This window comes from Thermobia domestica, chromosome 15 (genome assembly GCF_964235325.1).
Source record: "Thermobia domestica chromosome 15, izTheDome1.hap1.1, whole genome shotgun sequence".
Classification (NCBI taxonomy): Eukaryota; Metazoa; Arthropoda; class Insecta; order Zygentoma; family Lepismatidae; genus Thermobia; species Thermobia domestica.
This window is the reverse complement of record NC_137468.1, coordinates 69,162,301-69,175,283: the sequence shown is the minus strand read 5'-3', so window position 1 is coordinate 69,175,283 and position 12,983 is coordinate 69,162,301. Positions and strand designations below refer to the sequence as shown.

The window sequence follows — 12,983 nt, the reverse complement described above, 5'->3', positions numbered from 1 at the left end:
GCTAAAAACAATATTCATACTAGTGGACTGTAAGGCTTGATTCGTACACCACATGAATGCAACCCAATATAAATTCACTGTATTTAATGATTACAACTACAATTTGCACAGAAAAATAATACACGAGAATAAACATGTTCACAAGGACTTTAGTTGTAAATGATTGTAATTCGATGGCTTACTGTTTGTGATATATTGTACGATGTTCTACCATGATATATGGTCCACCAAACTGTATGCTCTTGCTGCCTCCACATTCACACACTTCACAAAACAATAGAAAAGCGTTAAGCAACTTGAACACTGTTGCCAGCTAAAGGCACACACACTGTTAAATACACAAATAATCCCAAACATACTCCCCCCTGTTGGTCAGCTAAGGTCTGACCAAATAAAACAAAATGATACACATAAAAAACGAAACGAACACAAAACTTGAAGCAATGTTACAACTGTACTTATTTTTTATTACTCAAATCTCAATTCTAATCCTTGTTATATGGTAATGCAACTAGTTTCTTGATGGAACGTTTATATGTTCCAGTTGTAGTACGAACTGTCACTACACGAACTAAGAAATCCTTTCCTGGGAACACCTTTTCAATGATGCCCAATTTCCACTGCAATGCAGGAATGTTGTCTTCAATCAGCAAAACTACATCTCCGACCTTGAGATTGTGTTGCGGTGAAGTTGTCTTAGAGCGTTGTTGAAGACCATGTAAATAATCTCGGGACCATCTCTTCCAAATGTGTTGTTTTAGTTGTTGTATCTTCTGCCAACGAGATAAGCGGTTGTATGGTAGATCGGTGAGGTTAGGCTCTGGTAAAGCTGTAAGTGCTTCTCCAATTAAAAAATGTCCAGGGGTGAGAACACTGATGTCGTTAGGCTCACTTGATAGCACTGTAAGTGGTCGAGAGTTGAGGCAGGCCTCAATCTGTGTGAGTAATGTTGCAAACTCTTCATATGTTAACACTGCACCTTTTGTAATACGAAATAGATGGTATTTCATTGATTTTATACCGGCTTCCCATAGTCCTCCAAAATGCGGCGAATTTGGTGGTATGAAGTGCCACTGAATTCCTTCGGTCGATGCAAAATCATGAACTTGAGAACTAAAAGGATCTGATGAAAACAGCTGATACAATTCTTTCAATTCGTTGTTGGCTCCAACGAAATTTGTGCCATTGTCGCTGTATATATTGAGACATCTTCCTCGTCTGGCTATGAATCTGCGTAAAGCTGCTATGAATGACTGCGCACTAAGATCTGTTACCAATTCCAGATGTATAGCCTTGGTGGATAAACAAACAAATAACGCAACATATGCCTTACGTACAGATCTATTTCTAACTGCTCCTGATTTTATGTAAAACGCTCCCGCGTAGTCCACGCCTACGTTTAGGAATGGTCTGGCTTGCTGCACACGAGCTGCTGGCAACTGTCCCATAAGTTGTTTTGAACCACTGGCCTTTAACTTGAAACATGTGAAGCAATGATGGATCACTTGTTTTACTACCTGTTTGCACCTGATGATCCAATATTTCTGGCGTAGTGATGATATTAATAATTGGGGTCCAGCATGAAGTAATCTTAAGTGTTCTGCTTCAACTATAAGTTTTGTTAAGTGTTGGTTTGAAGGCAGAACTATTTGATGTTTGGCGTCAAACGGAAGCTGACTATTCTCCAATCTTCCTCCAACTCGGATCATGCCTTCACTATCTAAAAATGGATGTAAATTGTTCAGCTTACTTCTTGGCGGAACAATGTTTCCATCACGAAGATGCTGTAATTCGCTGTGAAATCCAATTTCTTGTGTCCATTTGATGCAAACATGGAGCGCTGTATGGAGTTCTTGTACTGAAAGACCTTCTGTTAGTTTGTTTTGCTTGTGTCTGATGTTATGAACAAAACGTCTACAATATGCTATTGTCCTAACTAACCTTGACAATTTTGAGAATCTTGTTATGGTTTCATTGCACCAATTGTCTAAAGTGACTGTCAATGTTATGGTTCCCTTACTCTCTGGAACTTGATCTGGTTGCAATGAATCCTTACTTGTCACTGACCAATTAGATTCTAAACTAAAAGCCATTGTGGACCGTGCCACCATAATGAATTGTCCTTTATGGAAACTGCATCTATTCCTCTTGAAATCAAGTCTCCAGGGTTGTCTGAAGAAGTTACATGTTTCCAACAGCTAACGTCAGTTAAGTCTTGAATTTGAGCTACTCTGTTGGCCACGAAAGGTTTCCATTTGTTGCACGGAGAAGCTAGCCATGCCAACACGATTTGGGAGTCGGTCCATAAATGGACGCTACTTATATTCAATTTTAAAATTGGTAAAATCTTGTGAACTAATTTTGCCAAAACAACTGCTGCGCATAACTCCAGACGTGGGAGAGTGATTTTCTTGACTGGGGCCACACGTGATTTAGCACATAATAACTTAACTGATATTTTTCCTTGTTGATTGATCGATCGCATATAAATGCAAGCTCCATATGCTCTTTGAGAAGCATCTGAAAAACCATGGATCTGAATCTCCGCTATGTTTCCTTCAACGAGTACATATCTGTCGAATTTAATCTGATTGATTAGTGGAAGTTGCTTGTACAATTTAGTCCATTTCTTTGCTAATTCCATCGGTACACTGTCGTCCCATTGAACCCTTTGCCGCCACAATTCTTGCAAAAATATTTTGTATGAAATGACAACTGGTGAAATTATTCCTAATGGATCGAATATAGTGGCAATGATGGAAGCAATCTGGCGTTTAGTGATGCACTCTTGAACCTTCATTGGTGACGTCTTGCTTTCAACGAGAAATATATCCTTGTCTGGATGCCATGACAATCCTAATGCCTTGACGCCTTGGCCTTCGTGGAACTGGATTGGACGTTGCACTTCTCGAAGCTCTGGCGAGATGGATTCCAATAACCTTGGATCATTCGAACTCCATTTCCTAAGTATAAAACCTCCCTTTCCCAGTAACTCTATCAATTGCTTCTGGACCTCTAAAGCTTGCTGTATGTCGCTCATGCCACTACAAACATCGTCAATATAGAAATCTCGACGTAATATTTCTGCTGCTACAGGGTAATTATGCTCTTCTTCGTCTGCTAATTGCTGTAGGCATCTTGTGGCCACAAATGAAGCACATACCGTACCATACGTTAGTGTTTTCAACTCAAAAACTTGAATCGGTTCATTTCTAGATCTTCTCCACAATATACGTTGTAATGGCGTGTCTTCTGGATGAACATTGACCATGCGATACATCTTAGCGATATCTGCAGTGAATACTATCGAATGAGTTCTGAAACGCAAAATGATAGAAAATAAATCTTGCTGTATTGTAGGACCAACTAAGAGAATGTCGTTGAGGCTTTTTCCGCTGTCAGATTTTGCTGAAGCATCAAACACCACACGGAGCTTCGTTGTAGAGCTTGTAGGCTTAAAAACTGCATGATGTGGCAAATAGTATGCAACGCTGACGTCCTCCTTTTTACGCTCATCTATCCTTACCATGTGACCAAGATCTTCATATTCTTGCATGAATTCTGTATATTTAGCTTCAAAATCCGGGTGTTGATCGAATCTTCTTTCCAATTGCTTTAATCTAACCAATGCCTGCTGATAAGAATCGCCTAAAACTGTACGGTCTTCAAGCAAAGGCAATCGTACAATGAAACGCCCTGTATGATCTCTTGTTGTATTCTGAACGAAATGTCGCTCACATGCAAGCTCTTCGCTTGATCTAGGTGTAACAGTAATTTCTTCTAGTTCCCAAAATTTTTGAAGTTGTTGCTGTAGATCTATATTTGTCTTCACAAAACATGTTGTTAATGGAATATGGGGGTCACGTTCTTGAGGAATGCGTCCTGCCACGATCCATCCCAATTCTGTCTCCTGAAGCACTGGAAAATCACCTGGCCGTGTTTTGTGTCCTGACTTCATAATTATGTAGAATACTTCCGCACCTAAAAGAATATCTATGTCTCCAGGCGTATTAAAAGTAGGATCTGCTAGAACAGTGTCCTTGGGAATGTTCCAATCGTCATAATTAATTCTTTCTTCCGGTAGTTTACTTGTAATGTGAGGGAGAACTGAACAACTTATATTCAATGAAAATGTGTTAACACATGAATTGACACAAATATTTACAGAGTACTTTGTATTAGATATCGCTTGATTTATACCTTGAATTGGAGTATACTGTCTATACCGTTTGATGTTCAATTGTTGCACCAAATTCTCTGTTACGAAATTGGTCTGACTAGCACTGTCTAGAAGCGCGCGACAAGGAACCAAATTTCCCTTATTATCCCTTACTTTTACTATTGCAGTAGATAACAACACTCTTGCGTTGGGCCTAGCCTTTAATGCACAATATGACACTTGCCCTAAATTTTCACTGGAATCTGAGCTGTTACTACGCTCTTGCACCGTAGCACTGCTTACACTTGGAAACCGCACTGATTTGTCCTTTGTTACGTCTACATGCAATAATGTATTGTGCTTTTTGGAACACTTTTTACAACCTCTCGATTTACAATTCTTCAAAAAATGATTACTTTTCAAACAATTCATGCATAATTTATTTTTACGAATGCACTCTAACTTTTGGCTGTGTGCCGCATTCACAAAAGACGAACAAGAATATAAGGGATGCTGGCTATTACAAAATTCGCATGCATTTGAAAATGTTGATAAATAAGTCTTTGATGACTGAATACCTTTTACTTGCTTGTTTTGTACGCTACTACCCTGCTTCACACCATCAATACTAGTTCTCATGTTCTCAAGCACCTGACAACGTTTCTCGAGAAACGAAAAGAATTCTGATAAAGCAGGAAAATTAGAATTCGTATTTTGAAGCTCCCATGACTTTCTAGTAGTTGCGTCTAATTTTGATACAAAGTGTTGGGTCAAAATTACGTCTGTGAGGTTACGTTTGGCTCAAGTGCTTGTAGCGCATTTATATTACTAGTAGCTGTATTTATAAAAGCGCGAAGTTCACTTACATTTTCTTTATACACTGGCTTAATTTGTAATATTTCGTGAATGTAAGAAGAAGCAATTAGCTTTTTATTTGAATACCTGTCAACGAGTAATTGCCATGCTACTGAATAATTTCTTTCGGTAATTGGTAAATTTTCAATTAGGTTTAACGCTTCGCCCTTAAGAGAAGTTCGGAGGTACTGAAACTTCTGTACTGTGGAAATGTCTTTATTCTCGTGAATAAGAGATGTAAAGGTGTCCTTATATGATAACCAATGTTTACAGTTTCCGTCAAATGCAGGCAACTGTATGACCGGTAATTTAACTTGTGCGCTACTGCTAGTGCTATTATTAACAGCTGATTCTTTATTTCCATGCTTTAAAACAAGTGCTTGCATTTGAGCCTCTAAAGAAAAATACACATTTTCAATTTCTGCACGAGCGTTAACTGCTTCCGCTTCGGGTTCGATTTGATCAATTTCAATAGTATCTTGCACCTCCTGCAATTTTGACCAGACGTTATTTAGATGTTTTAAGCGTGCACGTATTTCTTCTATATTGCCTTCATTTGGATCAAAGGCCTGAACAAAAGTGTTTATTCTTGTTAACTGGCCTCTGTATGCAGATCTTTGCCTTAAAAGACGCTGGTGTGATTCAGCCATGATTAAATGCTACGCAGAAATATGAAGAATAAAAAACTACTGACCTGATGATGATGTTTTTTGTTTTCTTTTACCTATGAAATATACTCCAGAAGCGTGGTCCTGGTACAACAGCTGTCCGCCTACACAGAAAACGTGCTGATTGTCCAACGTACGTGATAGCACCACATATAGGCCGACACAAACACATTTCTCTTCATAACAGCACAGAACAATTCTCACAATTGTTAGAAAGCTTTGCACTCATCCGGCCCGGAGGACCAATGTACAATATGAATGTAAATATTTGTAACTTCACTAAAGTACAATAACAATGCTAAAAACAATATTCATACTAGTGGACTGTAAGGCTTGATTCGTACACCACATGAATACAACCCAATATAAATTCACTGTATTTAATGATTACAACTACAATTTGCACAGAAAAATAATACACGAGAATAAACATGTTCACAAGGACTTTAGTTGTAAATGATTGTAATTCGATGGCTTACTGTTTGTGATATATTGTACGATGTTCTACCATGATATATGGTCCACCAAACTGTATGCTCTTGCTGCCTCCACATTCACACACTTCACAAAACAATAGAAAAGCGTTAAGCAACTTGAACACTATTGCCAGCTAAAGGCACACACACTGTTAAATACACAAATAATCCCAAACACTGTATGTAAACAAACATGTTTTCTAGTGCGACAGATTTTCTATTACAATCAAAATGAAAGTGACTATGTTTCTAACTTAATAACTCCTGAATCATCAGACCGACATTGATAAAATTTTCAACATAGATGAGGTTCGGGATGATTTTTATCATTTCACTTTGAAGGTGCAACTTTCGGGAAGGGGAGAGGGGGAAATGACAGATATTAGTGTCGAATCCATAATTTTCGGGGTCGCTGAAATGAACAATGACACTTCCGATGCCGTTTAAATCAAAACTTGGCCCCACAACTTGGAGGAGGGAGAAGATATATAAAATTATTGAAAATGACCGATACTGCTGTCGAATCCATAGTTTTCGGGGTCGCTGAGATGAACAGGGACTCTTCCAATCGTTTAAATCCAAATTCATAGAGAGAGAGAGAGAGAAATACATGATCGAAAATGGCCGTCGAATCCATACTTTTCGGGGTCCCTGAGATGAACAGAAGATGCCGTTTAAATCCACAAATTCAGCCCCGTTAGTACTCCTAAAGGGGAACGGGAACATGTAAAGGTAATTGCAAATTACCGACAGTAGTGTCGAATTCATAATTTTGGGGCTCTATAATTTCGTTAGTGACAGTTTTGGTGCCCTTTATGTCCAAAATGAAACGCATTCTCCCCGTGCAAGTCTAGTCTGAAATAATAACGAACGGAACATTCACATATTCAACCCTTTAATATATTTGTCGCTGCTCAAATTTACTCACTTGTGCGGTATATGTGTATATGTGTAAATAAGATCATTTCTCTTTTTAAGTTATTCCAAAAACACACAAATAATAAAGAGGGAAGATTTTACCAGAAATTAGGAAACTAAAAAGTAAACATGTTAGAGCAAGTAAGATTACTAGTATCGACGAAGAAATAGTTTTTAAATTATATTTTCCAGTTTTTGCTAATATTTCCAAACAAATTATTTTTTTATTAATGGGTTCAAAATTTTTGGAAATTTTACCGACCTTGATAAAATTTTCAACATAAATGAGGTTCCGGGTGGTTTTTATTATTTCACTTTGAAGGTGAAACTTGAGGGAAGGGGAGAAGGGAAAATGACATATATTAGTGTCGAATCCATAATTTTCGGGGTCGCTGAAATGAACAATGACACTTCCGATGCCCTTTAAATCAAAATTCGGCCTCACAACTTGGAGGAGGGAGAAGATATACAAAAAGTATTGAAAATGACCGATATTACTGTCGAATCCATAAATTTCGGGGTCGCTGAGATGCACAGTGACACTTCCGGCCGTTTAAATCGAAATTCAGTTCCATTAGTACTCTAAGGGGGGATGGTGACATGTAAAGATAATTGAAAATTACCGATATTAATGTCGAATTCATAGTTTTGGGGCTCCATAAGTTCATTAGTGACAGTTTTGTGCTCTTTGTGTCCAAAATGAAACGTATTCACCCCGTGCGAAGAACGGGTATTCTGTTAGTCTGTAATAATAACGAACGGAAGTTTCACATACTCAACCCTTTAATATATCTCTCGCTGCTCAAATTCACTCACTTGTGCGGTGTATGTGTGTATGTGTAAATAAAATTCTCTCTCTTTTTGAGTTTTTCGAAAAATATAGAAAGAATAAAGAGGGATTTTACCAGAAATCAGAAAACTAAAAAGTAGAATTAAAACCTGTTGCTTTAAGTATTTTTCCGTTAGCGAAATACATTGTACATACAGTAGGACGTCGATAATCCGAACGTCAAAAATCCGAACCCGATCTCTAGAAGCTTTTTACATTTTGTCTTAACGCTAGCGATAAACAAACAATAGTGTGTCCGTCGACGTTGTGTGAAGTCAGTATTTTTTACAAAAGTTCATTCATATGTAATTGTTTGTCATACATATTTTTATTTTTATTTTCTCTTAGGCCTATAAGATTTAAGTGTGACTTACAAGATCAGTGTAATTTAGTGTACGAGTAGGTTCTTCAGAAACATTAAATGTAAGCAGTCCTACGTTCGGTATTGTAATTACTGAATGTACTGAATAACCACTGTATCGATTGAAGAACATACCGTACAGTATATGTAAGCCTAAATGGATTTTTTTTTTGTCATTTTAGAAAATCCGAACTACCTCTGCCGTGTCGTGACAAAACGCTGTAACTTTGGCGGAGAAGTTTTGCGAAAATGAGCCGTAAGCTTTTCATCCGAAAATGTGATCTGTATCGTGTAGAACCAGTGTAACTAGGCAATAATGGTCAACCAATCAATTTACACCAAATTTAATCACACAACATGCATTTACGTAACATTACATGTAACCACGTGTTTCCAAAGTCAAGATACACTGGTTCTACACGATACAGATCACATTTTCTGATGAAAACTTTACGGCTCTTTTTCGCAAAACTGCACCGCCAAAGTTACAGCGTTTTGTCGCGACACGGCAGACCTGTGGTCCCAATTAGTTCGGATTTTCGACTTCCTACTGTATATGCTACAGACATATTACAGCAAGTAAGATTACAAGCATCAGGCCAAAAAATAGTTTTGAACTATATTTTCCTGTTTTTGCCAATATTTCCGAACAATTTTTTTCTAATGGATTCAAAATTTCAGGAAATTTTACAAACGAGGAAGATATCTCTATAAAATATATGTTTGATTTAACATATTAACTAAAATGATTCTGGCCCCATTATTTTAACACTTCCCTGCCATCAAGGGGGAACTTCATAATATTGCTCAAGATAATTTTAATGCGTCTATACTAATTAAGCTAAATATGATTATATTTTAGTTTCTTTTGTAGCCATAACTCCATTCTATCACGGTGCTAACTTTGAAGTGTTTGGATGAGTTGTGCACAAACTTTCCCTATTCTAATACAAGAAACATAAGTACTCAATTCTCTTAACTCTAAACTAGTAAATATAAAACACTTTTAATTTTGAAAGCATAATATAATAACATAATCGAAAATTTCAATTTTACCCAAATTTTCCGTTTTTTTTTTCAAAGCTCGGGAGAACCGTAAAACGATTGTTCTTTTAAACCCAAAATTTCCGTTTTTTCCCAGGCCTTCACAACACTAATCTGAACACACATTGCACCGAACACTCCTAACGATGGACCTCCGCAGTCGATGACCCATTCATGTGCGAATGTTAACACCACGACATCGGCAACTACTACTGAAATGAACACGTGACCATCGCCACTGGACCTTGGCACAGTGGCAGAGCGTTGCATTATCTGATGAATCCCGATACCTTCTTCATCATGACGATGGGAGGGTGCGAATCCGTCGTATTCCAAGGGAACAGCTCCTTGACACTTGTACTGCAAGACGGAGACATGCGGGCTGCGGCTTAATTATTATCCGGGGAACATTCACGTGAGCATCCATGAGTCTATTGGAGCTTGAGCAAGGCATCATGACGGCCGAGGCGTATCGCACACTGCTTGCAGACTACGGACACCCCTTCATGACGATCATGTTTCCCAACGGTAGTAGATTTTTCGACAAGAAAATGCACCATGTCACAATGCTAGGAATGTGATGGAGTGGTTCTAGGAACACAGAAACGAGTTCCAAGTGATTTGCTGCCCCCCCCCCCGACTCGCCGGATCTGAACACAATCGAACACATCTGGAATGTGATTGAACGTGACGTCACGGCGCATTGCCCCTTCCCCGGAATTTACGGGAATTAGGTGACCTGTGTGTGCATATGTGGTGTCAACTCTCTCCGGCGACCCACCAAGGATCATTGCGTCCATGCCAAGACACGTCGCCGTTGTTATCCGTTCCAAAGGTCGACATACTGATAATTAGGTAGGTAGTCATAATGGTCTGGCTGATGTGTGCGTATATTTTAACTCGTACATTTTGTCTCGACTCGAATTCGAGTCGAGTCGAGACAGAGACTGTCGAGTCGAGACACGAGTCGAGACAGCAACATATTTTCGAGTCGAGACAACATTTTCTCGAGACGAGTCGAGACAGGCTTAAATCTCGACTCGACTCGACTCGTGTGCATCCCTAATCCCAGAAAGTTGCGCATTGTTCAACTCCTTGCAAGATGGAAAAAATGTTTTATGACCCTTTCAAGACTATGTGTACACGGTGAAATATGGTTGGGTTTCAAGATTTTTTTAATGACAGCTACAAGTTCTTCTAATGTGGCAATGTGGCTTAACTGTACAACGGCTTTATAAATAACTACGTGAAGTATTCATAAGCGTGAAGTATTCACAAGCTCCTTCGTAGCTATAAGGCTAGCGTACGCGTCTTTGGCGCAGGAGACCCTGTTCGACTCTCGGTGAAAACTCATGTGGTTCGGATCGCACATTAAGCTGAAGGTTCACGTCTTACATAGTCTTGCTACCGAAAGGAACCGCTAAAAGCAAATACACACCTGACGTTTCGCTATTATGCCATTTGAAAATACACGCTGGCAGATTGTGTTCCCCACGATAACGTTTAAAGCAGTGGTGCCCCCCCTTATGTCCATGACGCACCCCCCCCCCAAATTGTCTACCCGTAGGTGTTCTTCCATGAAAAAAATTTTCTTTTCGATTAATTTTTACATTCCGTCAAACATATTTATACAGATTTTTACCCCCCCCAAATGTTTCAATGACGCACTTTGCGTCATAGCCCCCCCTTGTGGGCACCCCTGTTTAAAGTGTATGCATCCATCATTATAGGACAAGCTGTAGCGAGCCTTCGTCCGCCGAAAACGTGACTGTTTCTCACTACACCAGTGACGGTTTTCACGCATTTATTGTATTCTGAGGGATTTGGGTTCTGGGTAAGTAAAGCCCGACGCGAAGGCACGTGTACAGCCAGTTCAGTACGTAGAATCGTTAACGCAGACAAATCGACCCGATTACATGCTTTCAACTTTAAGCTAACGATGTGGATGGTACTGTACAATCCGTTACACCATGTGAACAAGATGTCTGTCATCCTGTGACGTTGCCACATTGTATACCTTACAGGTTGATCGTGTGTTTGAGTGTGTTACATCTCTTTCGAGATTTTACAACAAATATATTGTAATAGACATTTCCTTTCTGACCAGCATTTTAATTTAATGATTCCATTGAGTGGAACTAGTCTTCAATATAGCACATACCAAAAATCTTGGAAACATTTTTATTAGTTACGGAAATGCATAGCTTCAAACAGCGCAAAAATGCGCCGCTTACGTCACGAAAGCAGAAACAAGCTGTTTTGGTGTGACGTCATATATCGGTTCCTATCTCTGAACCGTATTGAAGGCTTGAGGAAATGCATTTAGATTGTACATTCTTAATGAAAATTCCGAATCACTTCCGTGAAATAGTGAAAGGAAAGTGATAAAATAAGTAAAATACTTACTGTATGTAAAAATAATGTTTTAATAAGACCTATTCCCCCAGTTTAAAATACACTGAAAGTTATCTGAAATTTCTATCATTTCAAATATTTTAGATGTATATTAGCAGGATTGTTTTGTTATTGTATTAGGCCAGAAACATTGGGAGCTACTACTAACTACTACATCAATTCAAATTAAAACTAAATCACACGCAAATTGAGAATATACAGTTATTCACCATACTACAGGTACAAATATATCTTTTCTTTATTTTCAAAATTCAGCTTCCAGTGCTTCGGAAGTTCATATTCTACTAGCGCCTATACATTTCTCCAACTCTTAATTGTACACATTTAACCCTTCATCGGTCGAGCCTACTTCGGTCACGTCATCGGTTGAGAGGTGAGCGCGGCGCTCATCTGAAGATAATAAAAAATTTTGGGCTTATCAAGTTACTTTTTGTTTTATTTCGATTTTTCATACTGTGTTTGTGTTTTGCTTTATTAAATTTGATAGCAGTCATGAAAAAATATCTCTATTTTTCAACTTATTTCTTCAGAATTCGTAACTACAAGGTCACTCTTTCTCCTGTATTTAGCTCGCATTGTACGTAGATGGTCATTTGTGTTCTTCATTATTTCTTCAATCACATCAGGAAAAATAGGTTTCTATGCATCCAGAACCATCACTGCGTTTGTTGCAGTAGATTCCTTTGCTCCTGATGGATGGATGACTATGTTTCTGCACCCCCTACGCTATTGTTGTCGTGGCGGCTGAGCATTTCAAATAGTCGTCTGGTTTCTCCCTAAATACTGTTCACAAGGAGCTGTGAGTTCTTCATTTACATCAGCCTCATTTCCAAATAGTTCACTTTCGCTGTCTCGATCACTGTTACATGGCTCTTCAGCATCTGAATCAGCCGAGTCATCGGATAAAACAACATCAATATCATCATCAGTTTCTTCTAATAACCATTCATTAATTTGTATTTCTGAGGGATCCATGCTATAAATATGTTACGTAAGGCTTCAATAGACACAATTCAGACCATACGTACTTTTCAATATAGAAGTTGAAACTAACTGAACTGCGTTTCAGGTAAAGTGTCTAATGAAATTTCACTGACACAATCGGTCGAGATATGAGCATAGCGCTCATTCTAGAGACCTGCACGGGCCGGGCTTGGGGAGCCGACTCTGCATTTTGGCCGGGCCGGGCTTGGGCTAGCTGACACTGATTTCTCTTCAGGTCGGGCCGGGCTGGGGCCGATCAATTGCAATTCTTTAA

General features: G+C 38.8%; 2 protein-coding genes across 2 annotated transcripts; both read right to left on the bottom strand.

The window, feature by feature from the left end:
* Positions 1–485: 485 nt before the first annotated feature.
* LOC145671521 (uncharacterized) lies at positions 486–1,709 on the bottom strand. Its single transcript, XM_081740710.1, has one exon. The coding sequence runs from the start codon at positions 1,707–1,709 to the stop codon at positions 486–488; it is 1,224 nt and encodes a 407-aa protein (XP_081596836.1).
* A 368-nt stretch (positions 1,710–2,077) lies between these two features.
* Positions 2,078–12,700, bottom strand: LOC145671520 (uncharacterized). The gene is made up of 2 exons (XM_081740708.1): positions 12,517–12,700; positions 2,078–4,497 (listed from the first exon to the last, which is right to left on the bottom strand). The coding sequence occupies exons 1-2, from the start codon at positions 12,698–12,700 to the stop codon at positions 2,078–2,080; spliced, it is 2,604 nt and encodes an 867-aa protein (XP_081596834.1).
* Positions 12,701–12,983: the final 283 nt, after the last annotated feature.